Source organism: Lissotriton helveticus, chromosome 5_1, assembly GCF_964261635.1.
Source record: "Lissotriton helveticus chromosome 5_1, aLisHel1.1, whole genome shotgun sequence".
Classification (NCBI taxonomy): Eukaryota; Metazoa; Chordata; class Amphibia; order Caudata; family Salamandridae; genus Lissotriton; species Lissotriton helveticus.
In genome coordinates, this window is record NC_136065.1 from 490,221,196 (window position 1) to 490,243,144 (window position 21,949).

General features: G+C 43.7%; 1 protein-coding gene across 1 annotated transcript in view; it reads right to left on the reverse strand.

Annotated features, from left to right (window-relative positions):
- Window positions 1-18,553, reverse strand: part of LOC144753237 (protein-arginine deiminase type-3-like) — a 160,714-nt gene extending 142,161 nt beyond the window's left edge. Inside the window, exon 1 of the mRNA XM_078640994.1 lies at window positions 18,399-18,553. Coding sequence (XP_078497120.1) covers window positions 18,399-18,490 — 92 coding nt within the window. The 5' untranslated portion in view covers window positions 18,491-18,553. The remainder of the gene's footprint in view (window positions 1-18,398) is intronic.
- Between the last annotated feature and the right edge of the window lie 3,396 nt (window positions 18,554-21,949).

Consider the following 21,949-nt stretch of genomic DNA (forward strand, 5'->3'; position numbering starts at 1 on the left):
TTACAGTGATCTTTTTACGGTGGAAATGAGGATGAAGCACACTTTCTAAGCCTTGACCATGCCCACAAAGTTAGGCTTATAAATGTGTTACAGAAGTGGACATGAGTATCGTGCCCTGCATATTTAGCCAAGAAGAGGCCACCGTTTTGTGCAATACCTGTACTCTACTTTAAAAAAGAAATATATATATTACCGACTGGTAATCGCCGGTTGGTAGTTATAGTCAGGACCTTGTTTCTATGAACTATTTGACGAATTTTTGCAAAATGTTCAGAACGAATGGGGTTGCCAGGTCCACTCCTGTATTGAAAGTTTCAGGGTGATTCATCAAGCGGGGGCTGAGAAAAAGGGGGGTCCCAAAACGCGTTTTCTCCATGTTAATTTCCATAGGAAAACTGTAGACACAGCTACATCTCGAACTGCTGAACGGAATGACAGCAACTTTGGCAAAAATGTAGCTCTTGGTGTGTGCAATATATACACACACACATACATATATATACATATATACATATATACATATATGTGTATATATATATATATATATATATATATATTCTGCTCCGAACTTCCTCCCCGGTCAAAGGAAAGAATGGCCGCACTCCCAGGGTCGCTTTGATATTAAAGTTATTTATTCAACTTAAAGATATCACACAGGACGCGTTTCAGCGTTCGCACCTTCTTCCTGCTGTATTGAAGTACATACCAAATAAACGCAATTTTATCTAAGGTCTCCACAATGTTTCTGGCACAATCAATAACATAAAAAACAGACTCTGCCGCAAATTCATTTTACACCGGCACCATGATGGAACATATTCATTCCTCATAAACTGTATTTTTTTACTTCAATTAATGTGAAGAAGTTCATTTAAACTCAAATAGCAGAATTTGTGACACTTTTTTTTACATAATTGAGCCCTGGATGGGCTTATATTCACTCTGCTCATAAATTCAAAACCCAATACATTTGGTATTTCACATTGTCAAAATCTAATATTCTGCGCCCACTGAGGCAAATGCCTATCCATAAATCAATAAAGTAAAATCGTTACACATGATTTGGTAGATAAATTCAAATGCAGATCAATCAAATTATGTTTCATCTCATTTCAACCAGATACCTATTTACATATTCCAGATACCACCAACCCCCTATGGCAAGTTACATAGCTAACCTAAATGAATGGAAAGTTCTTCCTCAAAGTCAAAGTCAAAAAGTTTATTATGTTTTGGCTCTCAATGAGGGCCACATAAAAATAAACACACAATTATACAACATTAATTACAAATAAATCACAAAACAAGACAGAAAGGAAACACTACTTATCTACTGGTCAAGCGATCATCAAATATCTCCCTGTACATCATTAATAAATATCTAAAAACCCTTTAATAAAATAAAAAATTCTGGAACAAAACATTTCATTTGGTGGACAGTAAAGTGCATGGAAGAACATTTTTACATTTAAAATTCCTAGTTGTAGACAAATTGGTTTTAACCATTTATAGCGCAATGGGCGCAATGCGGGACAAATAAATAAGACGTGATTACGATCCTGTACAGCATTATTACAGAGATTACATATTGGCGATACCCCATACCATTTTGCTAAAAGGAGATTTAATGGAAGCAAGTCATGTCTTAAAAGGTACCATAACCTACGGACTCTATGAGGAATATTCCAAATGAGGTATTGTTGGGCCAGCTTTGGGATATATGTTTTTAGCAGTGATTCCCTTTCTTTTTGTCTAGGTTGGGCAAGTATATCCAATTTATAACAGAGTTCCCAAGATGCACATTTTAATTTAGACTTTAGCTCAAAAGGTGAGAGTAGGAATAAAGTGCTTTCATCCAGTTCTAACAAAAATACTGCTTTTATAAAGTTTTTTACTAACAAAGAGAACTCGTTAAAATTGCCCAAGAGTTCCTTTTTAATGGCTTCTCGTAAGGAACCCGGTTTACCTCTGGCCAGACAGGCTACCCATCTTACGAGGGCTACCAACCCCTGTACCCAACAACTTCGGAGTCCGAATTCCAGCCTGCATGAAGATGTAGAGCATGCTGTATTAAAGGAAGAGATTTTTCTTAAAACCTTTCCTTCCATTTTTTGCAGAAATCCCCATTGTTTCAATTCCACTAATTCAATTCCATATAGTAGAGTTGCAGGAATTTTTGCTCTAAATACATCCAGAAAAAGTGAGAAATGTCTCTTCCCTGTAGCATTGTACAAGGAACATAACCCCATGCCATGGGCCGACGCTTTACGTGAATTGTGTTCAATATGGGGATTCTCACTAAGGTTTGCTGAGATTATTTTGCCTAAGAAGGTATAGGTTTTAACCACCTCTAATTTGTGTCCACCTATAGCCCAACTATAACTTCCAGACCTACATTTTTTCTTACCAAAAATGCACATGATTTTGCTTTTCGATATATTGATTTTCATGTAATGTGCTTCAGCAAATTGATTCAATGCATGTAGACGATTAGATAAACCCTTCGGGGTTAAATCTAAAACCAGTATGTCATCCGCATACATTAGGACCGATATGGATGACCCTCCAATTGTCGGGGCTAGTCCCTCACAAGCTGCAATGGAAGATGGTAGGTCTGCCGTATATAGAGAAAACAATATAGGGGCCAGTATACACCCTTGTTTCAACCCATTCTGAGAAGGGATAGATTGAGAAAGACCCCTTTCTCCGCCTTGTAGCACTTTACACCACGTGTTCGTGTGAAGAGACCTAACTAATTCGAGTAAGTACACTGGCATACCCAATGCAGCCAGCTTTCTCCACAGCGTTGGACGGTCCACCTTGTCAAACGCTGTGGAGAAATCTATAAATGCTGCGTATATGCCACCACCACGAACACGTACATACTTGTCCACAATCACCTGTAATAATGTCAAATTATCTAGAGTTCCATGCTCTTTGCGAAATCCCGTTTGTTCCATGGGTAAAATACCATTAAATTCTGCCCAATCTGTTATTAGCATTAAAAGACATTTAGCGAAAATTTTTCCTATTGAGTCCAATAAAGCTATTAGACGATAGTTAATAGGCTTATCCCGATCACCCTTTTTAAATATGGGGATTAATATACTTCCCCTCCAAGAATCGGGGACTGTTCTTGATATAAAGCATGCTTGAAACACTGGGAGAAGAATCCTACTCCAGGTGGTGACGTCTTGCTTAATTATTGACATGGGCAGTTCGTCCGGACCCATTGCTCCGGAAGAGCGCATACTCTTTATCACGGTAGCTATGGATTTCTCGGTAGGGAGTTCTATTTTATGCTCTCTATTTGGGGCTGGATCCCATTTATCCCTCACTGTACCGTTGGGTGCATATAAGCTAGTTACAAATAGTATCCAGACATCTTCCTCAATAGAGATAGGGATGGGGGTTGTTATTGATCCACATCCTTTCCCTATTATGGACCAGAAATCTCTAGAATTGTTAAAAGTCGAAGCCTCTCTTAGCCTAATCCAGAGAGAATCTTCTTTTTCTCTTTTTAACTTAGATCTCAATCTGACCCTCCTTCTTCTTAATAAGGCTAACTTACGCTCATTTTCCCTAGATCTATTAAGGTACTGTTGCCTCACAAGTTTATTTATCTCCTTATTTAAAGTTAATAATATGCTTGGAGAGAAGTGTAACTTTTTAGAATTTCCAGTTTTCTTAGCTATCTTGGTAAGTTTCTTTATAAAATTTTCGAGATGTAGAAATTCCATACCTTGCCATTCATCTAATTCTAGTAAAGTTTGGGCAAGAATATTTTGTACATCCTTCATACAGATAGGGTCCCAGAAACATCTTCCAGACTTACATTTAATAGACATTCCTCTGTTCACTAAGGACCAAGAATTAGTTTCTGGAGGAATTATTGAGACAGTTATGTTAATCATTTTATGGTCGCTCAAAGAGGAGTGAGAGATCACCATATCTCGGACAAAAGAGAACGTATCGTAGTCCGTGATTGCATAATCCAAAATAGATTCACCCCTAAATGATCCATGTGTGAAGTTAGCGGGAGTGTCAGAAGGCATCCTACCGTTTACGATAAGCCCCTCTAAGTGGCTGAGTTCCTTAAGCAGTATCTTTCCTCTTTTATTGGTTTTTATTTTAGTAGGAAAGAGTGCTTGTGGTATATTATATGCTTCTTCCTTAGGTTTGTTTCTAAACATGTCTAGACTTAAATTAGACACTTTGCTATTTAAGTCACCCACGAGTAAAATATAGGGGGGGTGATCTAGCTCTAATATTTGTTTAACATAAGAAAACATTCGCTTTAGAACAGTATTAAAAATATCTTCAGGTGGGATATATGCATTTAAAATTATAAATGAAGACCGTCTACCCACTGACGCTAGATTATTAATAGTTATTGATTGGAAAAGATTACTAGTGTCCGTGTAATGGGAGAATTGCCATTGTAAGGAATTAGATAACAAACAGGCAATTCCACCTTTTGCATGGCCTTTTTTAGAAGGGGTGGCGGGGACCTCCAGGACAAAATAATCTTTCCCTCCATATAGGAGATTTTTACACCATGTTTCCTGAATACATAGCACATCTGCCTTTAAAGAAAGTAAAAAATCAAGTTTCTCTGGGCAATTATGCAGGCCTGCAGCATTCCAAGAGACAATTTTTAAATGACTGTTAAAGATGTTGAAATAGTCGTGGGTTGTTCGTTGTATTATTTGATAGAACTCCTGGCAACCAATTCCACATCTGATTGTCTTCTATTAGAGAAGTATCAATGTTGTCCGGTAGAGGGAGTACCTGAGAAACCATTCGTTTACCTCTAGAGACCCAGATTTTTAGATCTTTACTACAAGTGGGTGGGTCTTCCTGCCTAGAACCCAACTTTGTAATTCTTTCTCTAGAGGGAATACACTGTCCATTATTAACAATAGGTAACACATCAATCCCTCTACGTTGAAAAACTTCCGCTTGTTGGAATACAAGATTAGCAATTATTTTAGAGTAGAATTTTACCCTTGTTCGTTGCCCATTTACAGATCTTATTGGTGAGACCAAATCAATATCATTTGACAAAATTAGTTTTAAGCTTTCTATTTCTTTAAAGCAGTTAAGCAACCAAGATCTGTTGAATTTTAGATCTAAATCAAATAAGGGAAGAAAATCCAATGTCAAAGTATCCACACATAAAATAGGTGTTTTCACTGGCTGAATAATTGAACTCCTAGCTACATCAGGTTGGGGCCGAAAAGTAGGTGCAGATGGATTAAGTACCTTTGTTACTATAGGCATGTTTCTTATATCTTCAACAACTGATGCTAGGGGTTCTAGTACATTTACCACAGAGCATGGAACTACCCCATTCATGGTACCTTCAGCAGGGGTACCTTCCAATACATTGTTAGTAATACAACCCACTACCTCTTTGGCGGGAGTATCCAATATTGAACTTTCTGCACTTTCTATAACATCAGGCACTTCAGATATTATGTGTTTTTGGAAAATAATTTGCCGCTGTCTTTTCTTTTTGTATTTACGAAGCAACTTCCTATTTTTCCCTTTAGTTTTTACTTTTGCTGTTTTATTAGTCGTCAAAGTTCCTTCAGGTTCTTTTTTTTCCTGGATAAAGATGGGAAAAAGATCATTTCCGGCCGTGTGTAATACCTCTACCAAACTTTCTTCCTTCACGGTAGGTTCTAAATCTTTTCTCTGTTTTAAGGAAGATAGGGTAGGGGTCTCGGAGGGCTCATGAATATCAACCTTTATAGTCATCCCCAACGGTGCATTTTTATCCAAAGAATTAGTGTTATCTACGACTTTTTGGACAACAAATTCAGTAGGAGGAATAGTCACATTCTCTGCGTTTTTAGCCAGCAGTGCCTTCAATATCTCGGTAACTGAAGTCAAAATGCAGTCGGAGCTCACTGCAAATCTACCAAGTAAAAGTAATATAGAAGACAGTATTTGTTCAAGTGCTATCAGAGACTCAGAGATCGGTTTTTCATTTTTTGGATAGCCGGATGGAGTAAAAGAGCAGATCCCCGATAGATTAAGTTGTGGAGATTTCAAATCACTCTGCATTGAAAGGATGTCATTAGATTTGAAGGAAGGAGTGCTACTATATAGCAGCAGTCCTGATGGCGTTGCTCCATTAGGAGTTTTACTGTGCTCAGGTTGAGTCAAAGTTCTCTTGTCCATATAGCGACCACAGAGTTCAAGATCGATACTGGACGAAATAGATACTTCTCCTATATCCTCCTCCGCATTTTCTATTCCCTTAGAAGTATTGTGCTGAAGTACTTTCGAATTTGTTAACATGGGATCAGGGTCGACTCCTTTTGATGTATATGCTGAAAGGATTACATCGTTAGACTGAGTCAGAGAAGGCTTATTTGTTTCCATCGTTGGATCAAGATTAAGATCTTTCACCACATTGGATTGCAGTTGTGATTGTGTTCTTATTTCAACATCAGTTGTTATAGGGACTTCTATGGGATTATTGGCAGTTTTTTCCCAAATTTGCAGCAACTGCATCTGACCTTTCAGTTGTACGCTATTTTCATATTTGTTTCTCAGGGGATTGGATCTTGTTTTTATACATGACCTCCCCCCTAGGACTCTCCCAGAACGTAATTTCTTTGCAGTCATGATGACAGAAGAGAATCTAGCCCTACAGCAGGTTTATAAATCCAGAATATGAACAAACAGTCAGTAAAAAATGAATCCACAGGGAGATAAGGTAAACGCTCGTACAGGCGAATGGCGTATTTCCTCGCAGAATATCAATCTGTGTATTTTATACGAGCGTACAACAAAAACTAAAACAAAAAAGAAGTAGAAAATACCGGGGCCCAGCCCGGCCTACCTCGGCCACTGAGGGCCACAGAGGGCCCGCCCTTTGCCCGGGCGCTCCCGCGACGCGGGGGTGACGCGCTGTTATGCGCCACCTGGCGCGAATTCTGCGGCGTCTTCCGCTGCGGGGCAGGCCGGGATACGTAGTCCTGTGGTCCCCTCCACTCGGCGGCCGCTTCAGGTTGGTAAGTGCGGCTGCGGGAGGGGGACCAAGACCAACAGGCTCCGGGCTCCAGAAAAGAGGATTAGCAGCGTATGCGAGGTAGGCACTCTCTCTCTGAGGTTCAAGCGGCGTCACCCGCTCCACCGGGGTGACGCGCTGTTATGCGCCGCCTGGCGCGAATTCTGCGGCGTCTTCCGCTGCGGGGCAGGCCGGAATACGTAGTCCTGTGGTCCCCTCCACTCGGCGGCCGCTTCAGGTTGGTAAGTGCGGCTGCGGGAGGGGGACCAAGACCAACAGGCTCTGGGCTCCAGAAAAGAGGATTAGCAGCGTATGCGAGGTAGGCACTCGCTCTCTGAGGTTCAAGCAGGTAATGTAGCCACTTTATTATTCAGAATAATGCAGGTTACCAGATTTTCCAGAAGATTATCCACTAGCAGGACTTTTTTACAGCTTTTCCAAGTTTCCTGCTAAGCCCCGCTCTCTGTTCCCGGTTCACGGTCTCCAATCTCCGGGAGCTCCTATGCGTGCCACCAATCAGCAGGGCAAGCTGGCCAAAGCTCTGGCTCACCCTTGCTCTGCGAGAGCGGCCGCCGTCCTGCTGCACCTGGCCCCCTGCAGGCTTTCCGCTTGCACCTGCTTACGCCCTCCTGGGCCAGACCATCAGAACATTCAATGCGGGGCTCCGGTAAGCGGTGTGCAGAGCTGGGCGAGGGCAGAACGGGACAGGGCTCAGGACACTGGGTGCTGAGTTCTGGGTGCAGGGAGAAGCGCGGGCGCCCCTACAACTTTCCGCTTGGCCCCCTCCGGATCTTCTCTCCCGGCTGCCTGGTGGCAATGGCGGTGGCAGTGTCAGTAATGAGGGCTGGTCAGGAACTGGAATGGGCATTCAGCTGAAATTCGCCTACTCTCCTCATTCCCTCCCTCTGCTCGCACTCGTACTTACAGCATCCGAACGTCTGAAATTTCCCCTGCAGCTCCCGGCTGAGAAGCTGCCGCAGGGTCAGTTACAGCCGGGCTCCACAATGACAGCTCCGCTCCGCTCCGGCACTTGAGTGTAAAAAAAAAAAAAAACAAACAAAAAAACGCCTCGAGCGCCTCCCCGACAAAATGACTTTGATGTGGCAGCCAATTTATGGCGCTTGGTGTTTAGTGCCGGCGGGAGTGCAGAAACTCGGCGGCTCCACCGGCCCGACCCGGCTCGGCCAAGCGCAATTTTAGGTCGGGTTTTGCTTTGTTTTGTTTTCAGGGCTCAGAGCGGCTCGTGAACGGCTCACAGCTCTCGGCTGCTTCCAACACAGCACCAAAGTTCTTCCTCCGTGTTAAGACCAAAAGGAATTACAGTTCGTAGGTCGATTATATATCTTGGCTCGAGCCTACGCAGTCTCAATTTGCGCTTACCACCACGCTCACTAGCTGGAATGTGGTCAATGCAATAACATTTCAGGAGACTCCTGTCACTATTGTGATACTGGGAAAAGTGCCTCGCTACTGGGTACAAAGGATTCTTATTCTCAATTGCCCGGGCATGTTCCAAGATTCTGCGTTTCGTGGGGTGTATTGTGCTGCCTTTATAGCATTTCGCTCATGGACATACTAGGCAGTACACACAATACGGGAATACAGGGTGTTACAAGTCGAACTTATTTATCTTTTTTACCCCCTCCATGCCAGGTATCTTATAGGTCAAGACTTTAGAGCTATTTTGACAAGCCTTGCATTTTGAACAAGGAAAAAACCCAGTAATTGCACTAATTTTCTGCACAAATGGAATTGATTCGTAATGGCTTCTGACCAATGAATCTTTCAAGGATCTACAGCATTTAAATGTGATTTGTGGATATTTAGGTAGAGTCCTCCCTATCACTTGGTCTGTTTTCAAAATATGCCAGTTACAACATATTATTTTCCGTAGAGCCCCTGCCTTGCTTGAGAAAGTAGTGATAAACCGGCATGAGTCATCCCTTGGTCGTTCTGTTTCTCCTTATCCCTCAGTAGGCAACGTCTTGGTATTTTATCCACCTTAGCCAATGTTTTCATTAACAAATCACAACTGTAACCTCTAACCTTAAATCTTTCACTAGCTTGCATGAAAATGTTCTATATTAGTGCAGTTCCTCTTTATGCGTAGAAGCTCCCCATATGGTATGCTATCTTTAAGGCTCTTTTGATGGCTACTGGAGGCTTCTAAGATAGAATTACCTGCGGTCTCCTTCCTATGCCATGAAGAAACAGCTGGTCCGTGAGGAATAGGCCTTCATTGCACAAAGACCTGAGTACACCAAAGGCGACCAGTTACAGTGAATGCTTTGGGGCATATTATCAAGAACGGCATTAAAATTATCGTCAGTTTAGCTGCAGAAAATGCCGCTAAAGCGGCGATAATGGACTTGATAATATGCCGTGAAGAATTCCAATAGAAGCCCATGTTCACACCAGAACATGGACTTCTATTGGAATTCTCAAGAACATATTATCAAGTTCATTATCGCCAATTTAGCGGCAGTTTTCTGCCGCTAAACCGGTGATAATTTTTAACTCTGTTCTTGATAATATGCCCGAGTGCTATAAGTTAACCCTTCCACTGCCTGCAGTGGGCAGAGACAGAAGGTGATGGGGATTTAGGCGGTGTAGCATTATTCGAGTTGTGTGAAAGTCTAGGCAGGGGCAGTTAAAAAGTGTTGCTTCTTGGCAGGACTCTGAGATACATACAAAAACACATAATCAGATGGCTGTGGCACAGAGAATATGCAGCATTTCTCGAGTTAGAGAGTCCAACACCAGAGTGGTAGCATATTGCACATGGAGGATGATTTATATTTATGTTTGCGCAGTGGCTTAAACTGTAGGTATAGTCCCAGGTAACTAAACTTTGAACATCTTCCACTTCACCAGCCAGTACTTGTTTTTCCCTTCCCTTCCCTTCCCTACCCTACCTTTCCCTTCCCTTCCCTTCCCTTGCCTTCCCTTCCCTTCCCATTTGACCTTTATATCTTGCTTTGCTACTCAGTTCCTATTGTGGGTGCATGTTGAGACAAGGACGGGTGAGGATGAACTGTTCATTGGTTTTGGGAACACTGGGGTGGAGGGCTAGATCCTTCTTGATAAAATAAGGGGAGGGGTATTGCCATTCTCTTCAATTGCTGATCATTCCCAGGAGTTACTTTTTACCAGTCCACGTCTTCTTTTGTGGTATCATATAATCTGACTTTTCTCAGCCTGTTTTCAGTCATACTTACATTCAAGATCCATTTATGTGACATATTCACGTCTGCTTCAGCCTGAATTTAGTAGATAGATCACTAATATGTCATGAGTTCTGGTGACCTTCCAGCCAGTGTTTTGTTGTTACATTTTTCCACATGACCTTCTAGTTGTGTGAAGAATTCTGGGGAGACCCAGCCTATGTCTTGTGGGTTTATTCTTCTGCCGGGTGTTTTCTATGTGTGATGAGTTCTGGCGTGACACAGCCTGTGATTCGTGGTTACACTCAATCATAGCACCTTCTGTATATTTAATGAACATGTCGTGAGCCACAATCTGTGATTTGGGATTATATTAATCTGTAACACCTTCTATATGCGTATTTATCATTTTGCGTTACGTACATAACATTCAGAAAAAATGCAAAAAGCACCTTCTATATGCATAAGGAGGTCTGGTGAGCCACAGCATCTGATTCGTGGTTACATTTATCCCTAGCACCTTCTGTATATGAAATGAGTTCTTCTGAGCCACAGTCTATTCTGTGGTTGTATTCATCCCTAGTACCTTCTGTATATGGAATGAGTTCTGGTGATCCACAGCCTGTGTTTTGTGGTTGCATTCGTCCACAGCATCTTCTGTTTATGAAATGAGTTCTGGTGAGCCACAGTCTGTTTTGTGGTTGCATTCATCCTTAGCATCTTCTGTATATGGAATGAGTTCTGGTGAGCCACAGTCAGTTTTCTGGTTGCATTCATCCTTAGCATCTTCTGTATATGGAATGAGTTCTGGTGAGCCACAGTCTGTTTTGTGGTTGCATTCATCCTTAGCATCTTCTGTATATGGAATGAGTTCTGGTGAGCCACAGCCTGTGTTTTGTGGTTGCATTCATCCTTAGCATCTTCTGTATATGAAATGAGTTCTGGTGAGCCACAGCCTGTGTTTTCTGGTTGCATTCATCCTTAGCATCTTCTGTATATGGAATGAGTTCTGGTGAGCCACAGCCTGTGTTTCGTGGTTGCATTCGTCCGTAGCATTTTCTGTATATGGAATGAGTTCTGTTGAGCCACAGCCTGTGTTTCGTGGTTGCATTTGTCCGTAGCATCTTCCGTATATGCGATGAACATCTCATGAGCCACAGTCTGTGATTCTTGATTACATTCATCCATAACACCATCTGTATATGTGCTGGATTCCGGTGAGACACTGTCTATATTTTGTATTTAAATTCATTCAGAGGGCCCTCTGTATAGGTTAAGATCTGCTGGCTCTAGATTGTGTATTTTTGATATTTTAACTCCACAGGATCTTCTTGATTTGATGAGTTCCCGTTGGCCACAACCTACGCTATGCGTATTTCTTCCTTCATTAGAACCCTCTGTCTGTAGGTGAGGAGTTAAGGGTGACCTCCAACAATCATCTTTGTGAAGACATTTAGAGGAAGACAGGCCTCAGCCTGTCAACCACCAACACCTATGTACATGTTAGATATTTATGTTGTAAGTTCTGGCCAGCCTCAGTCTGAATTCTCATGAAACATCACGCCCAGCCCATCTACAATTGAAGGTTTCCTACATGGGATCCTTTGATATGGTATATTCTGGCCGGCCTCAGCCTGCATTCACGGAAAATATACTTACTTACACGTGATAAGTTCATCCATGCCTCAGTTCCCCTCGTACCTTTTTGTTTACGGATGAGTTACTTTGGAAGCTCTTGTTGCATGTATTGCTGACTGCTTCTCAGCGTCTCTAGTAGTTCATTATTCATGAAAATATTTGTTGAAGCATAACACTAACATCAAAAGCATGCATTATAATGCAAGGCCCTTGAATCAAACATAAATAAGTATTCTCTAAATATGACTCACCTTCTGCATGCAGTGATTTCTTTTAGCATACATTAACATATAAAAGGTGTAATTAAATGGCATTTTCCATATTTAGAGATGACTCACACTCGTCATTATAACACTTTACACGGCTAGGTTCTTAAAGAAGCCCTTCCTGTGAAAGGCAGAACCTGGAAGACATGTTTCTGATAATATACCTGTGCAGTGTCAGTGTGCCCCGTCTTTGTAGGGAAAACTTTGTTCGAGGCATACACAGCTGCCTCCTTTGGGCAAGATTTTCATGCTGTAACTTTGTAATAGGTCCGCCATAAAATCTTATGGCATTCCAGATCCAAAAATCTTCAATTTTGTCCAAATACTATAAAGAAAAGGCATAAAATAAAATTACTTTACTCTCCAGTATGCAGGGCTGATTAGCCTATGAGCTTAGAACACGATCTGGCCCTTTCCACAACCACCAAGCTGACAATCTGGATTCACCAAGAGCAGCTCCCGTCCCGTTACAATGTGATTTAACGAGGAAACTCACTCATTGGCTTACTCATTCACCGACTGTAAGTATACGTTGAAGCTGCCAGCATGTGGATATAAATGAGGGTGAGCCAGTAGTTGCAGATGCCACCCATGTCTTTCTCTTTGCTAGCCTTGGCATTGCCCTTGCCACAGCTGGTCCAACCGGTCAAGAAGGCAGCTGCAGAGCCAGAATGTAAACAGATGCCTTAATGTCTGTGCATTTCACACCGTGACCTTTCCCAAACCCATCATTAGCAAATACAAAATTGTTGAGGGACTAAGGGGCAGGACAAAGGGTCAACCTTCTGATGTCATCTGAGGTCAGTGGGTGTGTGATATCACTTCCACTGTCACCGACACTTTGCTGTATTGATGTTAATGAAAGGGCAGGCGCCTCCTTCTTCTCTGTTGCAGCTTCTGGAGGTTTAGGGCCCAGTAGTAGCAATGGTAAAGAGAGCATGCATGTGGTTCAACTGGTGCAAATACTCTGTTTATCCTGACTCACCGTTTTGCCCTCATTGGAAGAAGAATGCAACTGCAGCCCAGTTAGTGTGGGTGAACTGGGCCAGGCCTGAGATGATACAGCAACGAAAGAGCCCCCTCATCTGTTTATTTATCGGTCCTTTAAAATCTGTACAGACATTTATATTCAGAACTGGCACCGACAAGTGACAATGCTATGATGAGTCCAAGCAAAGTTCTTGTTTTGTATTTTTCAGGAAAAACGCCCAGTGAATAGTTTCTTTAATATTTTAATTGATATCTTTTTCTTATTGAACGTCAATAATATTTATTATTATGGAAATGAATCCTAGAGAAAAGGTCTAGGAGAGACCCACTGTTCACTACTCTGGTTCCCTATACCATCCCAAGTGTACCCGCACATACAGACCGGCAGGACCTTGAACCGGAATAAGCAACGCCATCTCTGAACTCATCACCTCCCTCGCCGCAATATCTGAGCACTACATCTTCCTCGTGGGGACTTCAACTTCCACCTAGACGACCCCACCGACACCAACACCACCAACCTCCTGGAAAGACTAGACAACATCGGCCTCAAGCAGATCATCACTGACTCCACTCAAAGAGCAGGACACACGTTGGACCACATCTTCACATCCAGCAATAGAATTAGATACAGCCACACATCAGAGATCACCTGGACAGACAACGCCATTGTAAGTAGATGGTGGATCAGCAAGAATGACACTGACCTAGCCACCTACAAAATCATCCTCAACAACTACCACCACCAGCTCAATCAAAGCCGCAAAAAAGGAGGCCCTTGCACACTGCATCAAAACCAGCACCAACTCAACCAGGCAACTCTTTACCATCGTCAGAGAATTTCCCTGCCACTCGGCAATGGAAAATGTGATCCCTCCCAAGAACTTAGTGACTCCCTCGCCGACCACTTCCACAACAAGATAGAGACCATCTACACAAACTTCAAACCCAAACCTTTTGACTTCCTCAGTAACCCATCGACCACTACCACTAACCATGCAATCACCACATGGGAGCCACCCAGCACAACAACACCCATCACACTGATTAAATCTATCCACTCATGGGCCCCCACCGATTCCTGCCCCCATCGGCTCCTCAACCTTAGAAGCAACAAAATAAGCCATTAACTCACCACTATCTTCAATGCCTCAATAACCAGAACAACTTTCTCCGGTGGATGGAAGACCTCGGAGGTCAGGCCCCTCCTCAAGAAAGCATCAGCAGACCTAATGGATCCACAGAACTACCATCCGATCTCCCTCCTCCCATTCCCTGCCAAAGTCCCGGAGAAGGCCATCAACATCGAACTCACCAAACATCTAGAAAGAAACAACCTACTTGATAGATCAGAATCTGGCTTCAGGGGCAATCACAGCACTGAGACAACCCTAATCACAGTAACAGATTACATCTCAGCCCTACTGGACAGAGGAGAAACAGCCGCCCTCATCCTCCTGGACCTCTCTGCAGCTTTCAACACTGTCCGCACACCACACACTCATCCAGCAACTTCGCCAGATCGGATTCATAGAAGATGCACTCAGATGGATGCCGTCCTTCCTCACAGGATGCACCCAGAGAGTCTGCCTCCCCTCTTCTCCTTGCACCCCAAGCTCACCGTCTGTGGAGTTCCTCAAGGCTCATCTCTCAGCGCCACCCTCTTCAACATCTACATGACACCACTTGCAGACATTGTCAGATCACACATCATCCACATCATCTACGCCGATGACACCCAACTCGTCCTCTCATACTCAGCGAACCCCATCCAAAGACCAACATCCACAACAGCATGTAGAACCGAGCAACATGAAGGAAAGACAACCGCCTCAAGCTTAATATGGGCAAGACGAACGTCCTTATCTTCGTTCACTCTGGAACGTCTCCTGGTGGCTGACGGTGCTCGGTGCCACCCCCACAACGAAAGACCATGCGCACAGCCTCGCCTTCAACCTAGACAGAGAACTCTCAATGAAACACCAAGTCTACTCCATTGCATCCGCCTGCTTCCACACCACCTGCATGCTCTGAAAAATCTTCAGAGGGCTTCCCACCAGCACAAGGAAAACAGTGACACAGGCCATCTTCACCAGCTGAGTCAACTATGGCAACACACTCTATGCCGGCATAAACTCCGAACTCTTGCAAAGACTCCATGCAATACAGCATGCAGCAGCCAGACTGATACTCAACCTGCACAAGAGAGCACATATCACCCAACACTTCAGAGATCTCCACTGGCTCTCCATCCACAAGGATGGCCAGTTTAATCTCCTGACCCACGCAATCAAAGCCCTCCGCAACATGGGACCACACAACATGAACCACTGCCTGACTTTCCACCAACCTAACAGAAACTTGCACTCCGCACACCTCACCTTTGCACAGATGACATGCATCAGCTGCAGCTGCACCGGAGGGTGCTTGTTTTCTCAACTTGCCGACAAAGCCTGGAACACACTCCCTCTTCACCTACACACCTCACCCTCACTCAACAGCTTTAGGAAGGGACTCAAGACCTGGCTCTTCAACTGAGATCCGCAGCACAGCACCTGGATATGCCCCTGGTTGAAAAGTAGTACTTTACAAATACTTGTTGATTGATTGGTTGAATGCTTCTTTTGGTCTGAAAGGCACTAGATTGAGACATGGTGTTACTCCATCCATGGATTCAGAACATTCCAGAGTACTTCGTGTTAGAACTTCTCTCCACAATGCAAGCATCTCTGTCTCAGTGGCGCCAGTTCACATTTCTTAAATGATGAGCAGAGCTCTTAGGCTTTTAGAATTTGCAGGAGTGAGAAATAATTATCATATTTGATGAATTCACAGGACGTGATATTAAGCAACCTTTGACATTAATAATCACATAAGAAGTGACTAGTGACAATAAAAATAATTAAAATAAATTCCAAATGACTTGGGCCACTTTTTGCACTGTTGGGCAATCCGGGGGTGGCACAGAATGTATGTGGTATAAAAGAAGAAGACCCTCGGAGCTCAGCTTAGCTGACCCTAGTACTGCAAACAGACAGGGGCATGGTGTGATTGAAATAAAAACATCTTTAAAAAATTGCTAAAACTAGAGAAAAACTTCACTAAAATAGACTGATGAATTCAAAAGTAGTTGAGTAGTGCTCTTAGGTGTCCAGAGTAACATCGGCTTCTTACATTAACTGGCAGCATCTGAAAGAAGGCTTCCCGTTGATGTCGAATTGCCTCCTAAAGTCTTTACAGTTCCAAGGATCTTCTCTGCATACAGCAAAGCAGTGACAAACGTTGCATTTCTCAATGCCCCATATCCCCTCGTGGGTGTGAGGGCTACTTATGAGCTGGACGTGGGAGAAATAGAATCAACGAATGGCAGGAGGCAGGAGGGTAAGATGGCAGCCCAAGTGCTGGCAATACCAGCCAATCTTAGATTAATTCATTCTCACTACTTCTACAGGATTTACTACAGCCCAGACACACTCTAGGAGATGGGTATGGCTATACATTCTGCATACACGCGTTGTGGTGACCGTAGCGGAACATTTTACCATATCATTTGGGACTGCTCCACCATAAAATTTTACTGGCAAAAGCTACACAACGCCTTAGCCAGTGTCCTGCATACACACACCCTCTGCTTTGGACCCACAAGTTGGTTTGCCAGGAATAGAGGGGTGAGGGATGCCCACTAGAGATCCCTGCTGGGCATTGGATTCCTCATTACCATAGAGACGTAACACGGTTTTAGAAATATGCGGAGTCTCCTCCTGAGGGTTTGGTGTAGAGGCAAGGACTACTGTGCAGGAGCAGAGAAGGCGATCTATAAATGGAGGGGGTACTCAAACAAATATAAAATAATCAGGGCACCGTGCTATCCAGGTGTATAGATTACGACATTGCGGAGTAGCAAAGCTGCTCTAGAAGAACGCTTCGCTTGCTGCAAATTAAGGTGTCTACACATGATGGCTCATAATTTCTTGTGCCCCTTTGCACTGTTGTGTACCATTATACTATATTATGTGTAAAACCAAAAAACAGATGTATAAAAAATTAAGGAATAAATTTGCATTTAGGGTTCAAGTTCTAGCTCTTCAGCCTGGTGTGACATTTTGCCTGTTGGCAATTACAACCCAACCTGACCTCAAAATATGCGATTCTCACTTGCAGTGAGTGAGACTCGAGGTTTTAGATGATTACATCTTTTTATAGTTCCATAGTGTCTGTTACATGGAAATCTGGATAGTTACCATCATGTTTACCTGATCAATATCTTTTCATAGTCCCAGATTGCCATTTCCATGGAAATCTGAACAGTTATCCTCATGTTAACCTGATAAATATCTTTTCATAGTCCCAGATTGCAGTTTCCATGGAAATCTGAACAGTTATCCTCATGTTAACCTGATAAATATCTTTTCATTGTCCCAGAGTGCCTTTTCCATGGAAATCTGAACAGTTATCCTCATGTTTACCTGATAAATAGTCTCATCACGCAGTGAGGGGACATCTTTAGTGCATTACAGTTAATAATTACATAGAGCTGAAAGATAGCTATGATAATACTCTTACGACATAGTGCTTTCATACTACATTTCTGCCATGTCTACGCGCTGTAAATTATGTGTTCTGTTATCCAAGTTAACGGTCCTCAGTTTATAAACCTCGGAGGGCTTTGTTTGCTTTGTCAGAATTCGTGACCTTCAGATCACCGTAAATATCAGTGTGAGGGGTAACTTAATAAGGCGCACAATAAGATTGGCGACTTTATTCTGATTTGGTTGGAAAGAGGAGTCAGCAGTGCTTTATCTTCCTGCAATAAAGCTTGTGAAGTACTGAAGGCAAACACATCATGTCATATGTAGGAGCATGGCACCGAAAAAAGTTCCGGAATCCCAGAATTTCATGTGGAATTTGGTTTACACGAATTATTCCTCATTCCAGATTTTTAAAAACTTGTAATGGCCTTCAAAATATGCGGTACTATATCAGAGGGTCGGGATTACCCCACATTTTTGCTGGGTCGCAGGTACTGCGGTCCTGAGCATCATTGGACAGTCAAATTAAAACAGTGCCGTTGTGACCAACTTTCTAAAGACCACGTGGTGTTATACAATGCTGCCCCCTCCCCCTTTGACTCAAATGCCCCCAAATACCCTTCCCTGGCCCTGCTAAAGGCATTGCAGTAAAATGCCAAATATGACGAATTCGCCCCTTATATTATATATAAGTTCATCTCTAGAGATGGGAGAGAGCTCGGACGAAGGGGAGCGGGGGAGTGCCAACAATGTCCCCTACTTTTCGAAGATAAAACGTCCTCCTTACCCAAAGACATCCACAGTGACAGGCTCGCCCGCCACGCACACCGAGCTCGTGGGCCTCTTGCAGCACACCGAAAGGGCTCTTGACCGAGGCATGGCTCTTCCCCTGACCCACAGTCACTTCTTGGCCAAAGATGTCGAAGGGAGTTTGATCTTCAGCGCTCCTGCGTACTCTGTCTGTGGAGGTTTTCCAGGACAACCACTCGTACATATTCACTCCCCACTCCTGACTAATCAATCACTCACCTCTTGTCACCTGGAACATCGAGGTATTCAGCTGCAGGCACCGGAAATGGAGCAGAGAGGTATGCATGACACCGCCTGCGGCTGTTTGAGTACGCATTAACGCCTCTTGGGTGACTTCAGGGCACACTTACCTGCCCTGGGAAGGTCCTTGGAAAGTACTACACAAAGGTAAACGATGCCCTGTTGTGTCAGAACCGAGCACCTCAGTGATAGGGTCTCTAAAATTACTGCACATAAAAAAAGATAGCCCTTAATGCTTTAAACATATCCCCTTCATTTCATTTACAAAGCTCGAATATTCTGTATCAACCCAAATAAATTATGTTAGAGCTAATCTTTATGCAAATCTTCTGATACATCAAAGTCTGCCAGGGGAATGTGCGCCAGTCACCTCGCAAGATCTATTCATTAATTTATACGAGTTGTAAAACACCAGCCCAAATTTAATTACTAAGCCCCACCCACATTTTAATTGCGCCTAAGCGCAAATCCCATTAGAAATATCGAGAACTTAGAAAGACTGCAGAAAACCTTAAAATTAATGGAAGGGAATGTTTTTCATGGCTAGTCTGAAAGAGAGCTGAACTTGGGATTTGGATGGTTTGCTAGAACAGGAAGGTGCTACCATCTATAGGACCCCCTTCTTAGTAACAGCATCTCATGCTAACCACAGAGAGGGTGGCTGGAAGGCAGGTGACTCTGGTATTCGTGTTCTTCAATCTCTGAGGGATGAAAAACTAGGATTCCTCTGCTGGGAGTCAAGCATGTGTGTTGTTTGTAATTAATTCATAGTCATTTGTACAAGGCACAGCACCGGAAAATGGTGGTGTTGTCATTACCAGCTTACTCATAATAATACAATAAAGTATTTTAAATTAAAAAAAAATTACTCAGAATGAGGTCTACTGAATCTGACCGTCATTGCGAGTGGTAGTTTCTTCACCCACAGCGGTAACTCTGGGGGTGATACCTCCCCAGGTCATTACCAGTACTCTGGTGTCTGGAGACCTGATATTTCTAAGCCTGTGTATATAGGAGGTTTTCTTTCACTGAGTGTGGATGACCACCAGGTTAAATCGCCTGCAGAGACAGCAGTGGTGGCTCCTTTCGCTCCACTGCTAACTGAGTGAGCAATTAAAAACAGAAAAAAATTATAATAACTTGACGTTATTATCATTTTATTTAAACGTACTCACTCAGTTGTTTGGGTGTGGGGTGGGGCTGGGCTGCTTAGAGGCTGAGAGACTGGGGTAGGAGTGGTCGGCACTTTGCACGTTCTCCACCCAGGCTGCATTACAGCCTGGGGAGGAGAACATTCCCTGTCTGAGCACCAAACCACAGCACTCATACCAATCACAATGCTGCATTGCAGCGTTGTAGTTGGCTCAGGGGAGCCTGGGTTCTTCCTGCTTCCACAGAAGCCAGGAAGAGGATGGATAGAGAAAGGCGGCGGTGGGCCTCACCCAGGTAAGTTATGTTATGTTATGTTATATAGATTTCTATAGCGCACAGCTGCCCCAGCAAAGGGGCGTCCTGGCGCGTAAACCAATAGGGAGAGAAGCTACTGCGAATGTTGGTTGCAGCCTACATAACATAAATTAACAGCAGAAGAGATGGGTTTTTATAGCTTTCCTAAATAACAGGAGGTCATTCAGGCCACGGATCTGGGGAGGTAAGGCATTCCAAAGCTTGGCCGCCAAGTATCAGAAGGATCGGCCGCCCATACGTGCAAACTTGACACGGGGGACGACTGCAAGGTTCTGTCCTTCTGAGCGCAAAAAGCGCCGAGGTGTGTACAGTGTTAATAGTGGGTTTAACATAGGTGAGGAAGTGGTTTTCAGGATTTTGAATGCAAGATATAGGGTCTTGAAGTGTATCCTCTTCTCTACCGGAAGCCAGTGGAGTTTGGTTAACGTGCTTGCCACTGACTGATGACGAGGGAGACCAGTCAAGGCTCTTACTGCCGCATTCTGGACTCGTTGCAATCTAGCTTTCTCAGCTAAGTTTGCCCCTAGGAGAAGCGAGTTTGAATAGTCCAGTCTGGAGAGAATAGTTCCCTGCACTACGCATTGGCGCGTCGGAGGGTCGAAGAACTTAAGGATTGGCTTAAGGTTCCGTAAGATCTCGAAACATGTGGCAGCAAGCTTTTTGGTCTGGTGGGTGAAGTTAAGGGCAGAGTCCGCCCATACTCCAAGATTTTTCACGTAGCCTATAGGTTCGGCAGTTTGCCAAGTGACTCCGGCCACCATTTGTCGCCCCAGGCTTCTGTCTCTTTTCCCACCACTAATACTTCTGTCTTACCAGCGTTGAGCTGAAGGAAGTTAGATGTCATCCAGGTGGTTATGTCTGTGAGGCTCTGTTTGAAGTTCTGTGCACTCAGCCCACCTACATCCCGTAATGTCACCACTAGCTGGCTGTCATCAGCATAAGATACTAACGACAATCCCCCTTTCCTGGCTACCTCTGCCAGTGGTCGGACATATAGGTTAAATATGGTAGGGCTGAGTGCCGAACCCTGGGGGACTCCTTGTCCGATAGATCTCTCTTTAGAGAGGAAAGGGGGGATGGACACCCTGAATGATCTCCCAGAGAGAAATGCTTTAAGCCAGTTAAGAGCTTGTCCCGATATTCCTACCTCCTCTAGCCTGAACAGCAGCATCTCGTGTGAAACCGTATCAAAGGCAGCACTGAGATCTAATAGAATCAGTGCTGCCGTCTCGCCAGTGTCTAATATGGCCCGGAGATGCTCCGTCACACTCAGGAGAGCTGTTTCGGTGCTGTGACCAGCACGGAAACCATGCTGAGACCTGTCAAGAATGGAATTGGTCATAAGAAATTTTGTCAGGATGGAATTGACATTGGACTCTGCCACTTTGGCTGGCCAGGGTAACAGCGATATAGATCTAAAATTTTCCGGCACGGTATGGTCTAGCGTAGGTTTTTTTATGACAGGGGAGACCCAAGCCTGTTTCCATCTAGAGGGAATCTCAGCAGTGGAAAAGGACGAGTCAATGATCTCCCAGAGAGGGCCCAGTACTGTCCAGTCTGCTGCTCTGAATTGTGCTGGTTTTAGGGGATCTGCAGGCGAGCCGGAGTTGATTTTATTGCAGAGTCTAAGAAAGTCCTCTCGACTAAGCGCAGGTATGTTTGTGAGCTTAGGAGTGGTCGGGGCGTCCAAGACTTTGATGTGCGGTGAAGTGGGAAAAGAGTTATATATCTTCTGGATTTTCTCCATGAAGAAGGATGCTAAATTCTCGCACAGCATGGGAGAAGGATTGGACTTTTCGATCGTGTTTTTGGTGCTGAGTT